The 25,313-nt window shown below is 41.7% G+C and overlaps 1 protein-coding gene across 1 annotated transcript in view; it reads right to left on the reverse strand.

Moving 5' to 3' along the window:
- KLHL6 (kelch like family member 6) overlaps positions 1-20,443 on the reverse strand; it is a 50,214-nt gene extending 29,771 nt beyond the window's left edge. Inside the window, exons 1-2 of the mRNA XM_049775857.1 lie at positions 20,157-20,443; positions 2,934-3,099 (exon numbers count right to left, since the gene is read on the reverse strand). Of these exons, the coding sequence (XP_049631814.1) occupies positions 2,934-3,099; positions 20,157-20,443 (453 nt within the window). The remainder of the gene's footprint in view (positions 1-2,933; positions 3,100-20,156) is intronic.
- Between the last annotated feature and the right edge of the window lie 4,870 nt (positions 20,444-25,313).

Consider the following 25,313-nt stretch of genomic DNA (forward strand, 5'->3'; position numbering starts at 1 on the left):
CTCTTTAATTTCTCCTGCCAACATGCCATCCAGACTGAGGAAGACCAGAAAACTTAGGGACCATGTGAGCCACAGCCATGGCTGCATCAGCAAGCACCAGAAGGACCCAGGAGGTTAGGGTAATGCTGGTGGCATGCATCACCACAATATCACTTTGACAAATACCATCCAGGTCACTTTAGAAAAGTGGGTATGAGACATTATCACTTAAAGATAAATCAAAGTTTCTGCCCAACTGTTTATACTAACGAACTGTAGACCTTGGTCAATGAGTAGACATGGGTTAATGCTGCTGAAAACAAAACTGAAGGAGCTCCTATCATTGATGTGGTATAATTGAGCCATTACAAATTTCTGGGAAAAGGAAAGTTCCCGAAGCAACCTATCATTGTGAAAACAAAATTCTTCAGCAGAAGAGCTGAGATTAAGAGAATCAGAGAGCCTTATGTCCTACAAGCTTGAAGGTGCCTATAAGATGATTCATTAAATGCTACAACCTCTTTTCTCTTTTTTAAAAAAAGAGGGGGCAGTTCTGGAATGATAGAACAGTAGTAGGGCTTTTGCCTTGCATGCTTCCCATCAGGGACCAACCCGGCTTGGATCCCCAGTAATCCATATGGTCCCTTAAGGCTACCAGAAGCGATTTCTGAGAGCAGAGCCAGGAGTAATCCATGAGTGTGGCCAGGTGTGGCCCAAAAACAAAACAAAACAAACAAAAAAGAGAAAATAATAAGACTTAGGATTTGTGCACATATTCATGTACATTCAGCTCAGAATACATGCAATTGTTTTGTTTTGATTTTTTATTGGTCTGTGTCCAGGATCACTCCCACAAGTGTTAACGTGGACCCGACATGATGCCAGGGATAGAACATAAATCAGGGCCTGAGTGATAATGCAGCAATAGGGCATTTGCCTTGCATCCAGACAACCCAGGACAGACCCAGGTTCGATTCCTGGCATCCCATATGGTTCCCTGAGCCTGCCAGGTATGACTTCTGATTTAAGAGCCAGGAGTAATCCTTGAGTGCTACCAGGTGTGGTCCAAAATTAAAAAAAAAAACACATAAATTAAACACATGCTAGTTAAATGCCTTACTTGCTATTCTACTCTCTTGCCTTCTGACTGTCTTGTCAGCCCCAAGAGACCAAAAGCCCTTTAATGGAAAAACTGAACAACCCTTGGAAAAATGCAAAAAATTACTGTCTTTTAAGGATGTCTAATGAAAGAACATTGGTTGGTCATCTCACAGCCCAGGTAAAATCAATATCCAGAGATAGTTTAGGGGTTAAGGCCCTTGCCTTGTACATTGCAAACCCTGGTTAAGACCTAGTGGCATATGTTTTATTCTGAGCACAGAGCCAGGAAAAAGCCCAATGCCCCACCAGGTGTGGCTTTCAAAAAAACAAAAAATCCCTCTAAGCTGTTGGCCTCTATTCCACATGCTCTAAACTTCAAACTAGCAGTTAAAACTTCGATCTTAAATGTGACTCTATAGCAGAGGATTAGTTAATCAAAAGGTCATTGGAGGGGAGCCCTCCACAATAATTTAATGATGTCTCCCCAAATATATGTCCAAGTTATAATCTTCAGAATATGTAGTTATTTCCTTATGAAAAGGAACAAGCATTACTTTATGTGACACAAGTTATGATCAAGTTGGGCTGTTAAGAGGAGGAGCTTATCTGTATAGCTCTAAATGCAATAGAATTTTATTTTTGTAAAATATCACATGGAGGAGATTTAGAAGAGGAGGAGGATGTGTGAATGACTACAGAGATTAGAGGCTGTGGCCTCAGGAGACACAAATGTCAGAATCTTTAGGAACTGAAAGAGACAAAAAACCATGTAAGGGGCCGGCATGATGGCGCTAGAGGTAAGGTGTCTGCCTTGCCAGCACTAGCCTAGGATGGACCGCGGTTCGATCCCCCGCCATCCCATATGGTCCTTCAAGCCAGGAGCGACTTCTTAGAGCATAGCCAGGAGTAACCCCTGAGCGTCACCGTGTGTGGCCCAAAAACAAAACAAAACAAAAAAAAACAAACAAACCATGTACTGCCCTAGAACCTGCCAAGGGGTTGGACAGTTAGGATTAGAGCAGGGGTGCAAAAAAGTAAGAGACAAGTGTACACAGATGACTTAGGAAACAGAAGTGAACATTGATGTGAATATTGAAAAGAACTTAATTGCTCCAGGAAAATGATCCCTGGGGAGGAATGAGGAATTAAAGATCCTATATTGTTTTAAGACTTTTAGTTATAACTGACTGCTTTCACTTATATTAATAATAATAAATGGATGGTTATGCTGGAAGGAAGATACTGCCTTTTAAGAAATGGCTTGAAAAAATCCTTAATGCTGAACCATATAGATGTCCTCCATGGCATGGGAATGATGTCTTTGGAGTTATAATAGTTGGAGAACTGGATAAAGATGTAGATATAGAACCTAAGGTGTCTGACCCTCTACCTCCACTTAACAGGGTTGTTATGCCAGTGTGACTGAGGCTGTAAGCAGGAAAGGACAGAGAAGGGTGAGGATCTGGTATGAGGGTGGTATCTGAATTTGTTGATCACATCACCAAGTAATCCAAGACCATCCCACTGGAAGTAACTTGCTCTGTATATTTTAAATGCCCCGAAGAAATTGTACAATCCACCCATAACTTAGAATTTACTAATCTCATTGCTAAGATTGTTCCCTCTTTCCATTCTGCCTTCCTAAAGCTCATCAAAACTCTCTCTCAGTACTGATTAATTATGGCCTTTGTCATAGGAAAGTTTCAAAGAGCAGCTTGATTTTCATGTAAGTACAAGTTGAGTTCTCTGTGTGTGTTCCTATCCAGGGAGAGGCCTGGGCACTGAGCCCAGTGGGAATCAGCCGAACAGCTGCTACCCCAACTGAGAGAGCTGAAACCTATTTGTTCACACACCTGGAAGAGGTTAGCAGCTTCCAGGACCCGCTGCACGTTCTGCTTGGTGATTAGCGCTTTGCTGGTATATGTGTAGTCCAGCAGTGTGTGCATGGTCTCTGCATCAACCCCTTTAATGATGATCCTCTTCTCATACTTTTCCTTTAAATCATTGCAGAACATTGCCCTGGAAGAGAGATAGGAGAATGTGAAGCTCTCCATGATCCTTGATCACACACACACACACACACACACACACACACACACACACACACACACACACACACACACACACACACCTATCTACTTCCCAGAGGAAGTATCCTCATTGGGATGACCCCTGAGCACATAACTCAAATCTCTCCCAAGCAATTCCCAGCGTTGGCCCCTGAACCAAATCAAGACAAAAAACCAAACCCAAACTAATCCTAATTATTTAGCCTGACCCAGACCCATGACAGTCAGGGCCAGGCTCTCTTCCTCTATCTCCTATCCTCTTTCTCTTTCTCCTATCCTCTGGATTCCAACCAAACTACACGCCCACTAAATCCACATCTCACACGTTTTTTGCTTGTTTTGGTTTTGTTTTGGTTTTTGGCCACACCTCGTGGTGCTCAGGGTTACTCTCGGCTTTGCATTCAAAATTTACTCCTGGCAGTCTTGGGGGACCATATGTGATGCTGGGGATTGAACCCAGGTTGTCCATGTGCAAGGCCAACAACTACCGTATTTTCTGGCGTATAAGACGACCCCCTAATTTTGCAGTTAAAACATTGGTTTAGGCCTATATTCGCTCTATCAGACAGAACGTTCCTGTGCTGCAACTGTATGTACCACAGTGAGACAATCACAACAAGCAAAGGTCCAAAAGTTATACTGTAATAGACTTTCTCTCTGGTCAATCTGAGCAGGCTTTTTACAGTGTAGATTCGGGTCCAGAACATTGTCTAATTTACATACATAAAAAGCCTGCTTGGATTGGCTGAGTTAGAGAGGCAGTCCCAGCAGACTTGCAGTGATTGGTGCAGGATCGAGTTGGAAAATTCGTTTTGTGGCAATATTCAGACAATTTTCGTTTAGTGGCATATTGAAACATTTTTTGGGATATACTCGGCGTATAAGACGACCCCCAATTTTCGGTTGACTTTTTTGTTTTAAAAGTCGTCTTATACGCCGGAAAATACGATAAGTGCCAGGGCTCCCACCAATTCCCCCATATGCAAAGCATATGCTTCACTCATTGAGTGCTTTCTCTGGGCCCAAGACAGTTAGACTTTTTGTTTTTGTGTTTTTTGATTTGTGCAGGGGGCACACCCAGAAATGTTAAGAGCTTGCCTCTGGCTCTGTGCTAAGGGATACTCCTGGCAGTTTTGAAGGAATCATTTGATGCTGAGGATGGAACCTAGGTCAGGTGTGTCAATGCTTTACACACTGTGCTATCTCTCTGGTAAGAGTAAATGTAGGTTTTTTTTCTGTGAGGGAATTCTGTTGGGAGAGCCATCAAAGGTTTATAAGCAGAGACAAGGCTCAAAAAAGAACATTTTAGGGCCCGGAGAAATAGCACAGCGGCGTTTGCCTTGCAAGCAGCCGATCCAGGACTAAAGGTGGTTGGTTCGAATCCCGGTGTCCCATATGGTCCCCCGTGCCTGCCAGGAGCTATTTCTGAGCAGACAGCCAGGAGTAACCCCTGAGCACCGCTGGGTGTGACCCAAAAACTAAAAAAAAAAAAAAAAAAAAAAACATTTTCTTCAGGTATGTTTTCACTTGGGTTTGTCAGCACATGAGTGCACTGCACAGAACTGACAGTTGTTCCCAGACAGGGCAGAAATCAAAGCTATCAGAGAACTTCTCCAAGCTGGCTCTTCTCCAAGGACCTTCCAACCTGCAGGCACATGAGCAGATGGCTGAGAGACCCACCGAATCTCAGCCACACCCCTGAAGAGGGAAATCCCCAGAGCAAGTCCTGGTGATCAAAGTGGGACCTTCTTTTCAATTCCAAAGCACTTAATACCTCTAAGTCCTAGTCCTCCTTCCTTTCCTTCAGCTTTTAGTTATATCCAGAAAGCATGCAGTATTTCTCCCCTCCCCTTCCTCCACAGGACTTAGGTGACTGCGTTTTCCTATCAAGAAATATCAAAAATGTTGGGGCCCGGAGAGATAGAACAGCGGCGTTTGCCTTGCAAGCAGCCGATTCAGGACCAAAGGGGGTTGGTTCGAATTCCGGTGTCCCATATGGTCCCCCGTGCCTGCCAGGAGCTATTTCTGAGCAGACAGCCAGGAATAACCCTGAGCACCGCCGGGTGTGGCCCAAAAACCAAAAACAAACAAACAAAAAAAAATGTTGAAAGATAGCCAGAGGGGGAAAGATTGAGTGTGGAGGGAGTAAGTGATAAAAAGTAAATTATTGGGGCCAAAGTGATAGCACAGGGGGTAAGGCATATGCATGTGGCTAACCTGGGACAAACCTGGGTTTGATCCCCTGCATCTCAGAGGTCCCCTGAGCCAGCCAGGAGTAACCCCTGAGCACCACCAGGTGTGGCCCAAAACAACAAAAACAAGTGAATTATTTGACCCAGCTGACCTTTTTGTGGAAGGCACACCCAGCGATAATGGGGGATACTCCTGGCTCAACACTGAGATATTACTCCTGGCAGAGGTCAGAGGACCATATGGAATGCCAGAGATTGAAACCTGATTGACTATGTGCAAGGCAAGCACCCTACCCACTGTACTATACCTCCAACCCCATCAAGTAGACTTTTTGAAACTTTTCTTCAAGCCAATGACGTCTTCTTTCCTGGGTCTTCCTTGATCCTTCCATGTCTGTTTTAATTGACCACTAGACTTTTCTCCCTCCTCTTTCTCTTCCCTCAGCTGACCTTTATTTTTACAAGACTGTGACAGCATGAAAGAAATGTACAAATGTGAATTCTGCAAAATGAATCAATCCCAGCCCAGAGCCTAAGAAGCAGTGATGTCATTGGAACAGATGACTCATTTAAAAACTGCTTTTCACACCCTAAATGCTTTTCACTGGAAAGGAACACAGCTGTCTGCAATATCATGCAGCTCTGTAATGAGGAGGACTGACCTTGCTGCACTCTCATACAGACAAAACCTCCCATTGCAACCCTCATACAACTTCCTTTTCACACAACTTGGCATAGCTGGACAAACTCATTCCCTAAGCTTCCATTTGTTTGAGTTTCTAGAGCAGAGCTGCCCTCAGAGAAATATAATAAGAACCACATGCTCCATTGTAAATTTTCTAGAAGCCACACCTTTTTGAGTCAAAAGAAAGAAGGACATGTGGGTCAGTGGTAGAGAAACTGGTTGCATGCTTGAAGCCACTCATTCAGTCTTCAGCACAGCAACAAGTATATGATCCCCAGATGTTTCAATTACAGCAAACAAGTGAAAGGAAAGGGGGAAAAGTCACAAGAAATACTAAATTATAGGGACCGGAAAGCTAGTACAGAGCTTGAGGCACTTACACTAAGCCAGGAGTAAGCTCTGAGAACTTCTGGGTATGACTCCAATATCCCTTTCCAAAACAAAGATAAAATTATAAAGTCATTTATTTCACCCAGTACACTTCCCATATGGTCATGTAAATGCATGATTCATAGTTTTAAATGACACTATTTGACAATGCAGCTTCTCAAATTCAAGGTACCAGGGCTGCAATCACATCCCGGGATACATGCCAACCCCATGACTTTTGTGTGAATATATATTTTTGTTAGATTGGTTTAATTTGGGGCCACACCTAGCTGTGCTCAGGACTTACATCAGGCTCTGTATTCAAGGATGACTCCTAGAGTAGTTGAGGATCACATACAGGGCCAAGAGAAATAGACCACATGAAAAAGAAGAGCCTTCCCTGTTATATAACCTCTCAACTTCTACTGAGTATATGGAAAGCAGGACACTTATCAAGATTTTATGGGCTGATAAATTTTAAAATCACTAAGGTGATGGATGCATCTCATAGAAATCTCAAGAAGAAATATGGCAGTGCTATTTTAACTGAAATGTGGTCTAACATGGGGAAAGGGGATTTTCATTGAAGCTGCATGATCACACATTTCAGAGAAAACCTAGGAAAGCCTGATAGGCATTTTACCATTTTTTATTTTTATTTTTTGGTTTGGAAATAATTCTTTAAAGGCCATGATTTACAAGGTTGCTTATAATACAGTTGTTTGGGGTACAGAATGTTTTAAAAACCAATCCTACCACCAGTGTGACCTTCCCTCCACCAAGGATCCCAATTTCCCACCCCACCCCCAAACCTGCCCCCTTAGGTTTAGCAGTCACAAAATAATTTACTTCGTGTTGCTTGTAACACATATATCTCACATAGTGTTACTAATGTCATTGTCTGAGGAATTATTGAGCTGTCAAGTGCTAGGTGTTATTGTTTCTGTGTTATTGTTTTCATTCATTGAGCTTAATGGGGTTTTAGTTATTTTGCCATCTATTTTGCTGTACTACTGCGCTGTCAGTGCTGTGAAATTTAGAAGTGTCACATGACCACAGATGTGGCTGCAGGCTCTAGAAGCTATGAAATTGGGCCTGCTTTTTGTTTTGTTTTGTGCTATAGAGGTCACTCTAGCAGTGCTGGGTGGAGAGCACTACCAGTGGGATTCTCTGCTATGGGGTGCAAGTCTAACTGTTCAAAAGACCTCACCTAGGGGTCCTGAGGATAAGCATATGAGGACAGGAACAGAAAAGAAATGCAAGGCAGAAGTTCTTAAGCTTGAGCTCTCTTCCCTATACTCCAATTGAATCTATGGCTCATGAGTCTTTTCTATTTAATTAATAGAGATCTTAGGAAAAATAGATTGAGGGGCCAGAGAGATAGCATGGAGGTAAGGCATTTGCCTTTCATGCAGAAGGTCGGTGGTTCGAATCCTGGCATCCCATATGGTCCCCTGAGCCTGCCAGGAGTGACTTCTGAGTGTAGAGCCAGGATTAACCCCTGAGCACTACTGGGTGTGACCAAAAAAAAAAAAAAAAGATTGCTTTTTGGTGATTGATGGACCTGAGGGTGGAACTCAAGAAATCACATATGCAAGCCTCTGAACAGCAAAGGATGCATAATGTTTCTCAATGCTTGTATTTGCCCATAATAAATATTTATTTTTTAAGATATTTTTTGGGGGGTAGATGCCTGGATAGATGGATGGATAATGAGAAGATGAATAGGTAGGTGGGGAGATAAAGATACAAATGGAAAATGTGTATAAGGATGGAAGAAGGGGAAGAAATATTAGGTAGATGAGTGATGATGGATGGATAATAGATAGATAGATAAAAGGATGGATGGAAGAGAAGGAATCTACCCATATAATGCATGCCTATAGTGATCCCATAGACCAAGTGAAGTTGCCTATTTTACAAGACTCTCCACACCAACACTTCTTCTAACTGCCTTGATAATAAACAAAGATTAGGTCAAAGAATGAAGAACCTGAAGTGTGTATTTAAAGAACTGTGTGATCTAGTCATTCTCCAAACTGAAACCTCAGTCCTGTCACCTTACTCCTAAGTCCTCCTCCTGGGATTTTTCATGCCAAGATGTAACTGCTTTCACTTGCATATGCTTTTGTGCATCGTGTACCTCCTCACTGTAGATGAAACCTGGCTTCCCCTGATGAAATGCCACTTCCCTTCACAAGCTTTTTGGCAAGGCTCACTCTGATTCTCACTTCCCACTGGGTTGGGAGCAGGGTCAGCACTGGGTGCTCACTAGCCACCACACATCCTGACCACAGTCTTCTTTGCAGGCCCCTGCAAGCCCTCTTTACCCATTTCCCACACTTGCCTTCCAGAACCTCTATATCCCTTCCTAAGATCTCCACGTATGATCACAGAATGGTCAGAGCTTTTCCCACTTCTAGACACTTAGGAGCCTGCTCCCTGGCACCAGTTCCTATCTGTACCAATAGGTGTTTAGATGTGCAGCTCCCTCCAGCTGTGACAGCCTCCTACTGTGACAGAGAAGTAGTGATCATTAGTGTGTTCCAGATGTGCCTTCTCTCTGGAACTGAAGCAGAGAGAAGTGAGTCTCAGAGCATTCTACTACTACTCATGGGCAGAAGAGCCCCTACGACATTACACTTGAGAGAGAAGCCAAGGGAAGGTGCAGAGCAAGGACCCTGTCTTCAAAGCTCTGGTTCATCTTTCCCCACAAGCCCTTGCTGCTTCCTGGTCCTTCCTATGGTTTGGTTATGGGAGCAAATACCTTCCTCTTTTGCCAAAAGCAGATTTGACTTGAGTTTCTATCCTTTGCAGCCATATGAATGCTGACTAATATAGGAACATTGAGCAACACAATGGATTTTTTTGCTAGAGTCTACCCTTCTCGTGGACTCTTAGGTGCTGACAGAATCTTCTGTAAAATCATTTTCCTGGAGAGAAAATGTACTTGAAGGAACAAGGCTCACACTTTGAGAGGTGAACATTCAAAGTATTTTTTTAGTTGAGAGCTATATAGAACTTTGCACGAAAGTAGAAAAGAGCCAATTTCTTGATCTCAATTGAAAGATTGTTCCACATGCCCGAGGTGCCAGAATTGAATGAACAGAAATAATATTTCACTAGCAACTCAGGAAAGACAGCATTGCCAGCATGCCCGTGCTCCTCACTCAGTACTTCTCAATCCAAAACAAAGACCTCCTTGGGTCACAAGGTGGGCATAGCACATATGTGGATGGGCATAGCACATCTGCAACTCATTAGGATAGGTAGGTACTACTCATTAGTCATGAGAACCATCTGTTGGATCCATAGTATAATAAAACATTTTTGGTGTTAATGCTTATGGTTTTGATGTTCACAGTTACCTCTTATTTGGTAATCTGAGTTTCATAATGCAGGGCCAAGGGTTTTCCATTGTTTGATACTCTTTATTCCACCTTTTTTGTTTCTCTGTATATCACAAATGAGTGAAATTAGACAGCATTTGTCCTTCTCCCTTTGACTTATTTCACTTAACATAATACCCTACAGTTCCATTGTTCTGGATTTTTTTTTTAACTTTGTCTTCCCATTTTCCCTGAAGCAACCACACTTTAATCATCCTTCCCTTTTCTAATATTATACAATAGCCTCCAAACTCTGAGGACTTCCTGATTCTAGCCATGTTACTATTTAACCAGAACCTGAGGGAGGAATATCAAGTTTCATTCACTTTCAATGGTGAGTTTGCTGAATGGCAATGGCACCAAGAATCCTGTGTCTTTGACCTTAAGTCTCATCTACTCACGGTGGGTGACACTTTTGTGCCACCTACCCAGGGCTAATCAAAGAGAGGGAGAAAATTGCACTCTAGAAAGTTGCACTCTTTCTTTTTAAGACCTCAGAATCTTTCTCTTTAGCACCTAAATAATGGAGGTCATAGGATTGTCCTTTGCTTGAAATTTTTATGTTGCCTCCATCCTTTATTCTATACCTAATTCTAGCCTGGTACCCAGCCACTGCCCACTTTTACATTTTTTGCTTATGTGCCTTCCCTAGTATATGGAGTTTTCTCGATGTAAATGAGAGAGAGAGCCACTTCCTGTTCCAAGGCCTGATACTCATTGTCCCAGCTTCTGTTGTATCAGCTAGTGTACTAGCAAGATTTACCCCACCTTAACTAAGCAAATAAACTATCCTTGGACCATCAATTGGGTTCAATGATGTCAAGAACTACAAAGGGAAAAAAATTGTTCTAGGGTGAGTAAGAGAAGTATTGCAGCTTCCAGTTACCAGAAACAGTAATGGTAGCCATATGCTATGGTTGCTGTGCCAGCTGTTACCCTGTAGCAATGGAGGAATTGCCCCACATGAGTTCCAGCAGGCTGTCAGCTGTAGCTCTGGACACTGACTGGCATACCTACTCCTGATCTGATTTTGAGTGTTGTGTTCTAGCTTTCTGAGAAATTGTGTACCTTGTCTACATCAATCCACTTTTCAAAAAATGTCAGTTGAAAGGTTGGAAATGTAGGTCAGTTGGTAGAACTCATAGCTATCATGTGCAGAACTTGAGTTTCATCTCCAAAAGCAGCCACAGACAGACAGACAAACAGATAGATTGATAGATAGGTACTTGATTTATTTTCCTTGGAACCAAGAACTTTGATTTATTATAACAAAAAGGTTAAAAGTGTCGGCGCATTGGTGACATAGTGGTTAGAATAGCTGCCTTCCAAAAAGGTTAAAAATAGGGCCAGAATGATAGTACAGTGGGTAGGCCTTTTGTCTTGCATGTGGCTGATCTGGATTCAATTCACAGTATCTTATATGGCCCCAAGTCTGCCAGGAGTAATTCCTGAATACAGAGTCAAGAATAACCCTGAGCACAGCCAGGTTTGGCCCAAAGACAAAAATAAAATGTTTGAAGTTTTCAGGCAAAAAAATAAACATAAACTAATCAATTTTATTCTTGTATTTCACTGCAACTCATCAGGTTACCATTCATTAGCCTGCCTGTATTGTAAATAAAGTCCCAAAATCTCAGTGGGGACAGGTAATTCCTCCAAGGCTTATGCAGCCTGAGATCCAAGACTCAGAGTCCAAATTTCACATTCAGTGATCATTGTACTCTCCCAAGCAATGATTGCTTGTAGCCCCAGCAAAGATCTGGGTCTAGATTTTCCAAACTTGTTGTTTCTTTATGGCACAACACGACCTGCCTCTTTATTTTGTTTGTTTGTTTGTCATTCACACTGGTACCCTAAAGATTCTCTGAGTCTTTGCTGATACTGGGCTCTGTCAGTGGGAAGCTGCAGATACAAAGGTTGAAGGACCAAAGCACAGTGGATAGGGTACTTGTTTTTACACAGGACTGACTGAGGTTCAATACTCATCATCCTATATGGTCCCCTGAGCCCACCAGGAATGATTCCTGAGTGCAGAGCCAGGTGTAACCCTTGAGCATTGCTGGATGTGGTGAAAAAAATGAAAACAAACAAACAAATTGTATTGAATATTTCTCTCACACCTTCATCCCACAAACTTCCAAAGGATTGATATTAAAAGCAGAAAGTGAGCTGGAGAGTCGTACAGCAGGAAAGGCAATTTCCCTTGGTTTGATCCCCACCACCATATATGATTCCCTAAGCACTGCCAGGAGTGATCCCTGAGCACAGTCACTGATTAAATAAACCAGAAAAAACAGACCTTAATGTGAGAGTACAAGTATCAGTTCACCTGAGATCCTCAGGGTTCGTCCTCATTGCCGTCGCAATCCTCAATGCTTTCTTTACTACTTGGATGTTTAATCCAGACTCAGCCAGCCTTGTCTCCTGCTCCTATCTAGAATACTTTACATCATTTTTGAGGGAAAAAAATAAAAGGTTTGCAGTAGCCCTTTTTAAAAACCTTTTTTCTTAATGGGGGTGTGGTAGAGTCGGAGCAATAGCACAGTGGGTAGGGCACTTGCCTTGCTTGCATTCAACCCTAGTTTGGTCCTTGTCATCCCAGATGGTGCCCTGAGCCCGCAAGGAGAGATTCCTGAGTGCCAAGCCAGGAGTAACTCCTGAGCACCACCTGATGTGTTTCAAAACAAACAAACAAAAAACAATTGGAGGGGGTCTCCCAAAGAGTGATTAAAGAAGTCGCTCTGCTAAAATTCAGCCCAGTACAAGGGGAAGGGGGTGAGAGGGACTCATCAGAACAATTTTGAGTAGTGTTCAGGGAATCATGAAGTGCTGGAAATTAAACTTGGGTCTCCAAATGCCAAGCACGCAACCCCTAAACCTTGAGCTCAATGTCTACTTAAAAGTAGTCTTTTAGGGGCCAGAGACATAGCATGGAGGTAAGGTGTTTGCCTTTCATGCAGAAAGATGGTATATATATATATATATGTATGTGTGTATATATATACATACATATATATATATATATATATATATATATATATATATAAACTCCAGGGTCCAAGAAAGTTATTCAGGGAGAACATTTATTTGCCTTGTCTGTGTAAGTACAAAAAAAAAAAAAGCCCACAAAGGAAAAAATACATTTCCAAGAATCAGAGATCAGAAAGTTACCAGTATTACTGGCAACATAGAAATTTGGAGACAAAGGAGTAAGTAATGCTTTGAAAATCAACAAAAATAGACAGCTATTTTTAGCCTAAAACTCACTGCTGGTGTGTATCAGTTTCATATTTACTCTAACAAATCACCACTAAACTTTGCTAAAACAATAAAATGTGTCATCTTACAGAAGGCCCATCAAACAGGTCTCCCTGGTTCTAAGTCAAGATCTTAACAAAACCAGGCTCTCAGAAGCATTCTAGAATAGAATCCAAGCTGATCCAACTTTTGAGACCCTTTTAATTCCTCCACTAAGGCCCTTCCTCCATCTTCAATGCAAATCATCTCATCTCAACCCTTGCTGACCTATCTTCTCTCTCTATTCTTGATCCATCTGTCTCCTGCTAGTAAGGGTCTTGACGATTACATTCGGCCTACCTAAATAATTCTGAAAGATGTATCTATCTCTAGAGTCTTTTTTATATTGGTAAAGTTCTTTTTTCCATGTAAGTTGATAAGTTCTGGACCTGAGGACATAGACTTCTCTTGCAGGCTATTATTTAGTCTGCATCGTCAATAAATAAAGATCACTTTCGGGCCCGGAGATATAGCACAGTGGCGTTTGCCTTGCAAGCAGCCGATCCAGGACCAAAGGTGGTTGGTTCGAATCCCGGTGTCCCATATGGTCCCCCGTGCCTGCCAGGAGCTATTTCTGAGCAGACAGCCAGGAGTAACCCCTGAGCAACGCCGGGTGTGGCCCAAAAACCAAAAAATAAATAAATAAATAAATAAATAAATAAATAAATAAATAAATAAATAAATAAAGATCACTTTCAACACACAAGCTCTCAACAATTGCTTCTTCTACACTCTTTTTTTTGATAGTTATTGAAGGATGTAGCCCATAAAGAGAATAAACCAAGAAAGGAAGATGGCTGGTCTGATGGCAGTGGTTTATCAAAACTTATTAACGTTAGTATCACAAAGGTTGGTATATAACCCCTTATATATAAGCTCAATTTGACTGGCTTTAAAAAAATAAAACATAAAAAAAAAGGGATGGGGCTGGTGAGGTGGCGCTAGAGGTAAGGTGTCTGCCTTGCAAGTGCTAGCCAAGGAAGGACCGTGGTTCGATCCCCCGGTGTCCCATATGGTCCTCCCAAGCCAGGGGCAATTTCTGAGCACCTAGCTAGGAGTAACCCCTGAGCATCAAACAGGTGTGGCGAAAGAAAGAAAGAAAGAAAGAAGGAAGGAAGGAAGGAAGGAAGGAAGGAAGGAAGGAAGGAAGGAAGGAAGGAAGGAAGGAAGGAAGGAAGGAAGGAAGGAAGGAAGGAAGGAAGGAAGGAAGGAAGGAAGGAAGGAAGGAAGGAAGGAAGGAAGGAAGGAAGGAAAGGAAGGAAGGAAAGGAAGGAAGGGAGGGAGGGAGGGAGGAAGGAAGGAAGGAAGGAAGGAAGGAAGGAAGGAAGGAAGGAAGGAAGGAAGGAAGGAAGGAAGGAAGGAAGGAAGGAGGAAGGAAGGAAGGAAGGAAGGAAGGAAGGTGGGGCTGAAGGAGAAATATGATATTTGTGATATTCTGTGTGATGTTATCATATAATGTGATAACACATTGAGATGTTATAGGAAAGAATAGTGTATGGTAAGAGAGTTAGTATTAAGAGTAAGTATTAAGTCCTTATCAGACATATATGGAAATCAATAAATTATGTATACCAAGGATAAATCAAGAAAAAATACTATAAGTACATTTTATAGAAGCAAAAGTAGAATAAAACTACTGAATGTTGAAAATGGTCACCTCTGGTAATTGAGATTGTAGAATGGGTGTAGAGGAAAATCTGTTGCGCATTAGAAGCCTTTAAGTACTATTTTATCTTTTACTGTTTGCATATATTACTTTGATTAATTTTTTTTAGTTTAAAAGTTAAGTAATAAATGACCCAAACTCCAGGTAGGCTGGTATTTCGGCTGAGATAGCCAGGATTTTGTCAGAATGAGTGTAAGCAGCCTCCCCCTGCCTTTTCATACTTCCAAAAGTCCTGGCAGCCATAGTCACACCCCCACAGCCTCTGTCATGTCAGTCACAGAATTTGAAATTCCTGGACCACACAAGCACACAGGGGGGCATACTATACCTCCCAATTTTTAGAGACTGACACCCTATTAGAAACACACCAAATTAGATGGCAAAGTAGTATAGAAGCCACCTAAGGTTAACAAACAAAACCAATAACAGAGTGACCAACTAGTAACAAGCAGCTTAGTAAACCTCAGACAATAACTTAATGACTCAATTGAGATATAAAGTAATTGTCACAACTTTTCTTTTGCTATAGTTTTTTAATAACTCCATGACCAATTAGTTCCAAACAAGCAAAGTAAATTAAATTGTTTGGTGCCTGCCAACAGGGCAGGCTTGGGGTAGGAATTAGAGGACATGGTAGAGGGTGTTTTTCACAGGTGGTAGGGTTGATGTTAGAACTTGGAACGACTGGAACAAATGTATCATGATCAACTATGTAAACCATGGTGTTTAAATAAAATAATGTAAAATAAAATAAAAGTTACGTGTGTAAATGTAAAAGGTTATGAAGAGAGAGTTCATAGAAAATTACCTTCAGACAGTACTTAATACCTGAACAAGATGTTTGACTTCTGAAAAAAAGAGAAACAGGGGCCGAAGTAATAGCGAAGCAGTAGGGCGTTTGCCTTTCATGTGGCTGACACAGGATGGACCTGGGTTCGATCCCCAGTGTCCCATATGGTCCCCCAAGCCAGGAGCGATTTCATAGCCAGGAGTAACGCCTGAGTGTCACTGGGTGTGCCCCCCCCCCAAAAAAAACCAAAAACCCTACATGAGTGCATGGACCACAATTAAAGTGTATATTAAAAATAAAAACCAGCCCTAAAACAAACCAAAACCTAAAGGGCTGGAAATATAGTACAACAGGTAGGGCACTTGCCTTGTATAAGGCCAATCTGCATCTGATCCTTAGCAACCACCTAAATTCCCTGGAACCCCACCAAGAGTGATCCCTCAACACAGAACCAGAAGTAAGTCTTGAATACTGCCTAGTATGTCCCCCAGACAAAAAAAATAAATCAAGTGACCCCTGGCAAGTACCAAGGTCGAGTATGCAAGCACCACTATCCAGAATGTGCAACACCTATTCATCACAATAGCCACTAAGAGAAGGGAGAAAAAAACTATGTCAAGGTCTCTTGGACAGGAAAGACCCACTGATTTTTCCTGAATAAGGGATACATATTTACAAGTTCTTTCAAGACTGAGACATGTAGGTATGAGACAATATCAATTTCTCATTCTAAGTCCCAATTTATTAACTGTTTATTGACTAAGATTCTTAGAGCTCTGGCTCCTCATCTTTAAAAGAGGATAAAACTCTCCCTCACAAAGTTGCAGGAATTAAGTGGGATATCATGGGTGAAACATATACACAGGCTCTGATGAAAGAAAGAAAGAAAGAAAGAAAGAAAGAAAGAAAGAAGAAAGAAAAGAAAGAAAGAAAGAAAGAAAGAAAAGAAAAAAGAAAGAAAGAAAGAAAAAAAGAAAGAGAAAGAAAGAAAGAAAGAAAGAAAAAAGAAAGAAAGAAAGAAAGAAGAAAGAAAGAAAGAAAGAAAGAAAGAAAGAAAAGAAAGAAGAAAGAAAGAAAGAAAGAAAGAAAGAAAAGAAAGAAAGAAAGAAAGAAAGAAAGAAAGAAAGAAAGAAAGAAAGAGAAAGAAAGAAAGAAGAAAAAAGAAAGAAAGAAAGAAGAGAAAAGAAAGAAAGAAAGAGAGAGAAGAAAGAAAGAAAGAAAGAAAGAAAGAAAGAAAGAAAGAGAGAGAGAAGAGAAAAGAAAGAGAAAGAAAGAGAAAGAAAGAAAGAAAGAAAGAAAAAGAAAGAAAGAAAGAAAGAAAGAAAGAAGAAAGAAAGAAAGAAAAAAGAGAAAGAAGAAGAAGAAGAAAGAGAGAAAGAAAGAAAGAAAGAAAGAAAGAAAGAAAGAAAGAAAGAAAAAAAAAGAAAGAAAGAAGAAAGAAAAAATAAAGAAGGAAAGAAAGAAAGAAAAAAGAAGGAAGGAAGGAAGGAAGGAAGGGAGGAAGGGAGAAAGGAAGAAGGAAGGAAGGAAGGAAGGAAGGAAGGAAGGAAGGAAGGAAGGAAGGAAGGAAGTGGTAGAGAGGGAGAGGGGAAAGCAAACCAAAGATATTGGGTTATGAGCTTGACTTGCACACTGCCAAACCAGATTAGGTCCCCAGCCCAGCCAGGACTTACTCTTAAGCACGAATTGGGAGAAATTCTTGAGCCCAGAAACCAAACATGGGGAAAATAAGAAAAAAAGAAGAAAGAAATGCCAAGAAAAAAATCTAGGAAAAAGGGTTGAGCATTTGCTTCATATGCCCATATGAAGGCCTCATTTTAATCATGGCACTGCATAGTTTTCTGGGGACTGCTCTGGGAGTGGCTTCTGAGCAACAACAGGTATGGCCCCAGAACAAATAACAGCAAAAGAATCCAAAGTTCCCACTTTGAAGAAAGGAATGGATGGAATTTCCCTTGGTAATCAGGCAGTTTGGAAGTGACAACTTCCATGAGCAGGCGCAGACACCACGTGGACACCTCCACTTCTCTTTGTTGCTGTATTTTTCAAGACTGGCAGAAAGTACTTCCCTAAGTGCCCACACCCGCAGGACAGGAAGGACGTGGGCCTGCCTGAGAAGCACCTTCTGTGGAGGCTGAAAAATGCTCAGAGCAAAGAGGCTCAAAGAGACACTAGGAACACATATCACCTCAGTTGCACAGTCCCTCTGACCACCCCCCCATCAGAACAGTTAACTGAATTCTAATAGGTATCAAAGCGGTTCTGTAATCCAATACAGGAAAATATAAACCTGAAAGTGAGTACTCCAGACACTGGATCTTTCATTCACCTCCCAAAGGCACAAGCCAACCCATGTTTCAACACTAATCTCTTCCCCATTGTCCATTGTCCTCCATCAACATCCCTCCATCCCCATTTGCCTCCCACCTGTCCCCTTCTATAAGAGGTGCATTACAGATAGATAGATAGACAGACAGGCAGGCAGGCAGGCAGGCAGGCAGGCAGGCAGGCAGGCAGGCAGGCAGGTAGGTAGGTAGGTAGGTAGGTAGGTAGGTAGGTAGGTAGGTAGGTAGGTAGGTAGGTAGGTAGGTAGGTAGATTCATTTTACAATATTGTTATTGATAGGATTTCTCACCTTTTAGCACCATATCCTTCCTGTGGAAGAAGTCCCAAACTTGTGACAGTTTGTAATGCCATAAAAGCAAGGATCTTTAGGGGCTGAGACATATCTCAAATGGCTGGATAGTATACTTCAGGTACTTCAGGAGAACATACCTGCACAAGCCCCAACTTGATTCCTGGAATTGTATGTTATCCCCCAAGCATCACCACAAGTAACCCCACACAAAAAGTGTGGACCCTCCAAAAAGCAAACAAAAAGTCTACAGTTTCTTGGAACTGGAGAGGTAGTACAGAGGTTGGACATTTGCCTCGCACATGGTCGACCCAGGTTCTATCTCAGGCACCCTTTGGAATCATTACTACGTGCAGAGCCAGAAATAAACCCTGAGTACTGTTGAGTGTAGCCCAAACACAAAAACAAACAAGCAAACAAACAAAAAACCACCAAGAATTTCTAAATGTACCTATACCCTCCAGCAACAGGGACTAGCTAGGCAATGTTCGGTTCATATTTCCATGTTTGTACAAGCAGTTGTCAGCCACCTTTATCATGCTGTTTCAAAGCAAAATTGAATTAACTGTGACAGCCTGACACATACCTGGCACCTAGTTCTCACTAATCCAGTTTTCCTCTCACCATGTCCATTTATGGGATTTAACCAGCCCTATGCATATCAAACAATGAAAAAAATAAAATCCTTTCCATAATAGTTACACAGCTTAATAGCTTTTCATTTTCTCAGCATCAAGAATTAAGAAGAGGAGCCAGCATGATAGATAGCACAGTGGATAGGACACTTGCCTTCTACCTGGGCTTGTTCAAAAAAAACCAGAGCCTGCAAGGAATAATTTCTAAGCCCAAAGCCAGGAGTAACCCCTGAGCCAAGCTGGATGTGACCCAAAAACAAAACTAAGTAAATCAAAATAATAATAATAATAATTAAGAAAACTCTTTAGGGAAAATTATTTTTTCAGAAAGGTAGGGTCTTATTCAACTGGAGGACATGGGGTAGGGGTTACACTCAGTGATGCTCAGATGCTCATGCAATACTAGGGGTTGAACCCAGGTCCTGTGCATGCCAGCTACAGACTTTAATCCAATCTCACTCTTCTGTCCCAGTGTTGTTGTTTTCAAGCTCTACAAATATCTTCTTCATCCACATTTTCCCCTGGAATTGGTCCCCACCATGTCTTCCGAGCTAGGAGAGCTCATGGGCCAGCTGGATTCAATGCATTCTTGACTCTCACATTCCTTTCCTACTCAATAAGTGGTTCTCAGATGAGCCAGACAAAAGCAGGTCAAGAATTTTAGCAAAACAAACAAACAAACAAACAAAACTCTAATCTGTGCTATGTATTGCTAAAGGCTCTTTGGCTTCAAATTTCATTATCACAATAATCTTGTAAGTTGATCATATTGTCTCAATCTTCCATGAAACAAAACTGATACCTCAAACACTAAATGACTTGTCTAATAAATCCCACAGGCTGGCCAGACCTATGGACAGAACCCAGGTCTCTCAACTCGTAACTCAAAACCTCTCATTTCTAAGCCATCTTTGTAGCTACCTTTCCTCCCATCTCCACCCTGCACACATACAGAGGCCTCAGATCTCCAGGGCTCATTTTTGCATTTGAAAGCTTCAAAACTGAACCACATTCTTCTATCTTCCTCTGTTAATGCACAAAAACGACATCATGTTTCCAACACACTGTTCAGACTAAGGGGAAATCCCCAGAACTTCAATAATTTTCCATCATCATGAAACAAAGGTTCACAGAGGTTTCCCAGAATATATAGAAACAGTTTTTAAAGGATGCCAGTCTCTCCCCTAAAAAAGGTTTTAGCCAAATCTATGGTTTAATTGCTATCTTTGCTACATCTTGAATCTGCACACAGAAGAGATATGAAAACTGTAAATGCAGCAGCCAACCCATTAGATGGAGCTCCCACATTCATCCCACTTTCCTTCCAATTTGGTCCCAGGCATGCTGACCTGAAGTAGTTGCTGGCTGCAGCAAGCACCACACGGTGGCAGGAAAATTCCTGAATGTCCACGCACAAAATAACATCTGTCAGCGCATTCTCCACTCGCAGTGTCTCCAGGCCGTTGTGCAGAATTAAGGAGAGTCCTGTGTCGTCAAATTTTACCTTGTCCTCACTTAAGATTTCTACCAGTTCTCCCTTTTTCTGGGGCGACTCCTCTGTAGAGAGTTCTAGGGGTCCTTCCAGACTCTTTTCTACCACGTCACCCATGGTCCAGGCACCCCTGGGTCCTGCCATCAACTTCCAGACTGAAGGAGCACCCAAGTTTCAGTCAGGTCTCATTGCAGAAGCCAGGCGGATTTCCTGTGCCGGGCCCCACACTTATCACCAGCTGTCACACACACATAACAGGAAGTCTCGCACTTTCTCATCCTGTTGCTACCAACATCAGTCACTTCTATTCTTCTTTCATGAACCATGGCAAGGTTAGAAATGACTTAGAGGGGTATAGGAAGGCTCTCCAGTAAAGAGGGGGTTCTTCCCAGAATTTGCTGAGATATTTTGATCTATCTCCTCATATTCATGAATAGAAAGCTTCTGGCTGGGGGTGTTACCTTTGTATTCCTGGTGGCTTTGTAACTCAAGTGGTATAATGACTCCCCTATAAAGCCAAGTGATATAATGTCCCCCACAAGAGGGAGGCATTCCTCCCTCCCAGGAATCAAAGACCCCATGATGAACACCCACCCTGGGCACCTTGGATAGTCCACTCCTCTTTGCCATTCTCATTTCTGGCAGATGCTTTGTCCTCCTAGTTCAGGAGACAAGAACAATGTCGTGACAAACATTAATGTCCTCTCCATCATATACAGAGAGAGAGAGAAAGAGAGAGAGAGAACTATTATTTTTAGATGTGTCTCTCTGGATATAGAGGAAAATGTTCTGCAGAAACTCTATCTTTCATTGCCATTCTTCTCTCCTGGAATGTCAGTCAGAGTCAACACCAGATTGAATGGTAAACCATGAAATCTTCTCATTCTATAAGTCTCTGTTATATAGCAATAATAACTATCTATAACAAATCTTCCAAGCTGACCTAGGAAATAGTGATGAGGCAAGTTATAAGAAATGTTTTGTCAAATTTGTTTTCATATACATGTCCAGACTTCTCTCCCCAAATCCTGGGAATTTCCTGAATATTGAGGATAATAAAAGTGTTCTTTTGTTATAGGAATGAAGGTAATTAGAGAACACATAAGAGGATATAAAATGCTAGTTAACAGCAAAGCAACTATGTGATTAAAAGTCCAGGAACTTCCAGTCCCACCCATAGACCTTGGGTTTAATTGTTAATGGCCAACGAGGTAATCAATCACATTAATCTATGTAATGAAGCTTCTGGGAAAGCTCAAAGTAAGGCATCAGAAAGTATCCAGGCCAGTGAACAAGTGGGAACATGGGGAGAATGGGGCACCTGGAGAAGGCAAGGATGCCCCAGACCTCTTCTCTGTACCTTGACTTAGGCACTTCATCTACTTGGCTGTTCCTGACTCAATAGTTGGCATACAGTGAGTACTTGGGTCCCTTGGGTCTATGAGTAGCTTGAGCATAGAAATGAAACCTGAAAAGTACATCCTTTGCAACTTTTATTTATATCCTTCAATGTATAGCCAATCTATCAGAAGTTCAGGTAGTAACTTATGCTTGCAGTCACTTGCAGTCTGAGAAGAGGTCACAGGATATGTAGTATCCAGTTGTTCATAGCATGGTGATGATGTTGGCTTAAAACCCACACATAAAAGGAAGGTGGTTTGAGAACAATCCACCTTTTTTGTTCATTTTGAGTGGACCACACCCTTGTAGGCTCACTGGAGCATTTGGGGTAATAGGGATTGAATCTGGGTGAGAAGCCTGCAAGGTAAAAGCCCTACCTACTGTACTACCACTATCACCTCATGGGTGAAATTTAACCTGAGAATCTGATGCCATGTGTGTATGTGTTAAATGGGGTCAGATGCTTTCCAAGAATTGTTTAATGGGGCCAGAGAGATAATAAGTGGGTAGAGCATTTGCCTTGCACTCAGCTTACCCAGGTTTGATCTCCAACACCCCATCGAGTTCCCCAAACTCCACCAAGAATAATTCCTGAGTCCATAACTAGGATTAAGCCCTGAGCATTGTTGGGTGTGGCCCCAAACCCAAAAGAATTGCTTATTGGTGAGGGAACCATACACATACTGGAATTGGGTCCAGAGGTACTTACACATAAATGTATGAAAATTAAGTTACTTTAATCCTTACAATAGCTCAAAGGTGCAGCTGCGACTTCCCTCATAAAGCATCTAAGGAAATAGGACTTTTGTCAAATGAGTGACAAGAGAGAATTGTCCATTTTGTCTGCCTAAAATGCCCTATTCACTAGTCCCTCACCAAAGTAGCCTCTAGCTGTCTTGCTCCTGCTCTCATTTGCCCTCTACAATAAGGAGAGGATGCCCCAATTGACCTGGTCAACAAGAATTCCAGGTCTTTCTCTGTCCTGATCAGGGACAACTGAGAACTAACTGCCCCTGAATCCAAGTATTGCCTCAAATCTTCCATTTGATGAATATTTCCTCCTAAAATCAAGTTCTTTGCCCTTTCCCCCAAATCTTCTGCTTTATCCTAGGCCATTTTCAATCAATTACGATGCCTCTGATTTCCACAATAGAATATTCCATCAAATGCAGTTTAAACAAGGGGAATCACACATTCTAAACAGCCAGCTCCCCATTCTATCCCAAAGTTTAATGAGGTCATCAAGGACTAATGGACCTTTCCATCAATCTACTGTTGCCCTCAATGTGATAGAGATGGCCCCTTTGAGTCACACAATATATGCTATAGGATTAAACACACTTTGTCTTCACACAACCTTAATCGATTATTGAGAAGAAAAAAAATAGGCCTCTTCTCCATTATTTTGTTGATTACAGAGGAAATCTTTCCTTAAATCCCCATCAAGCTGTGTGGCCATGTAACCACTTCAGCCCAAACACCAGAAAATAGGGTTAGAGAAATTCAATTAGCTTGTAGCAAGCATGGCCACCTGCTTAGACTTGTTCATCATCCCAAGCATCAAGGAAGAACCATGCTTTAGCATGATAGCAGAAGTCTGACATGCAATTAACCTCCTATGCCTGTACAAGGATATGCATAACATGAACTTGTGTTTTCATGCTTAGTTGGGAGGAGCTAGATCCTTCCACCTTTATCAACAACTGATAATCACCCCCTTCCAATGAGCTGCTGACAACTCTCAATCCTGTGTCTTATAGCCTCTCAAATTATACACAACACTGACCATACTCAACTTCACCTCAAACCTCTTTCCAACTTAAAAAATTAAGAAGAAATCTCATCTTTTCATATAGGACAGATCCTGTTCACCATGATACCCTGTTTTCCATGTACTTCCCAAGTGCACCTCCACATACCTCTGATTCTTAATTTCCTCTACCCTAAACTTCCATTTTTCCAGGAGTCAACCATGAAAAAGTTAAGGTACTATTTTCATACAAAAGTTGGGCCCGGAGAGATAGCACACAAAAGTTAAAAACGATCAATTTGACATCTTTGTCATCCTGAATATGCTTGGAGATTTAGAATGAACTGGTAAATATTCTGTATAACTACTAGCACAATCATTGTGCTCTGTGAAAGGTTTTTCATAACACAAGTTGTAATACTGAGATAAAATACTGAGATTTAGTAACAACTAGATATGATTAGGTTCATTGGATTTAAGATACTTATAAGGAATAAGGGCTAGAAATATAGTACAGTGGGTAGGGTATTTGCTTTTCACACAGCCAACCTGGGTGTGGTCAATTCCTCACATCCCAGGGGGTCCCTTGAATAGTACCTGACTGCAGTGCCAAGAGTAACTCCTTAGCATTGCCAGGTATGACCCAAAAACAAACCAAAAGAAAAGTTGCTTGTAAGGAATGGATTTTGTCCCCAGGTAAATGGGTAGTCAGTAAAGGAAAATGTTCCCTCTGACTCTGGAAAACTGTCTTTTCTTTTTTTGTTTTTTGGGGGGACTTTTGGGGGTTTTTTTTGGGGGGCCACACCCGGTGATGCTCAGGGGTTGCTCCTGCTATGTGTTCAGAAATAAACTCCTGGCTTGGGGGACCATATGGGACACTGAGAGATCGAACTCCATGACGCCTTACATTCTGTGCCACCGCTCCGGCCCCATAAAACTGTCTTTTCTAATCCAAGTTGTAGTAACAGAAGCAGACTTAAATCAGCTACAGTGAAAGAGCTACAGTTCCTTCATTAACTAATCTCTTATTAATTCTAAAACTACCATGTATTGGGAATCAATATTGTTCTGTAACTATGTTATAACAGGTACTTTATGAATTCTCATGTACTTAGCCTTCTCATAAATCCAAGGCAATTGTGCATTGTGATCTCTATTTTAGAGACATGAAAACAGACAAGATCACATAATGGTAAATATAATACTGGTGTCATGTCATTCACAGGCAGCCCCCATACATGCCAAAAGTGCCTGCGAGTGAAGCTACTGGGGTATAAGAAAATGCCAGCTCACCAGAACTATAGAAAAGCTACTGTCCCCAAGAGTTAACTTCAACTGAGAATCATGAATTTGTCAATAAAAATGCTAATCTGGGAATGGAGCTCAGTGACACAGCACTTTCTTTTGTCTGTCTTAGCACCACAAATACCAAAAAATAACAACAATAAATAAATAAATACTAACTTCCTTGTTGCTTGGTTGGACTGAAGTGTGTTCTGTGATGTTTATTGGAGAATTCTCAGAGCCTTGCACTCCTTTGCCCATAGCAGAAACTTACAGTTCCTTAGGTTTTCTCATCTCTCTTTCCCTTCCACATCACTGCACTTCCCAAATCAACTATTTGCATCCAATCATTGTCACTTTGTTGTGTTGTTGTTTGTTATTTTGGGGCCATGCCTGTAAATTCTTGTCGCTTGCTCCTGCCTTTGCACTCAGGGATCACTCCTGGAGAACTCAGGGAGACCATATAGGATGCCAGGGATTGAACCTGGGTTGACAGCATGTAAAGCATGTGCCTTGCACACTATACCATCTCTCTGGCTCCTCTGTCTTAAGGTGCTTTGGTGGGATGGGGAAGGGGAG

The sequence above is a fragment of the Suncus etruscus genome, chromosome 6 (genome assembly GCF_024139225.1).
Source record: "Suncus etruscus isolate mSunEtr1 chromosome 6, mSunEtr1.pri.cur, whole genome shotgun sequence".
In the NCBI taxonomy this organism is placed as follows: Eukaryota; Metazoa; Chordata; class Mammalia; order Eulipotyphla; family Soricidae; genus Suncus; species Suncus etruscus.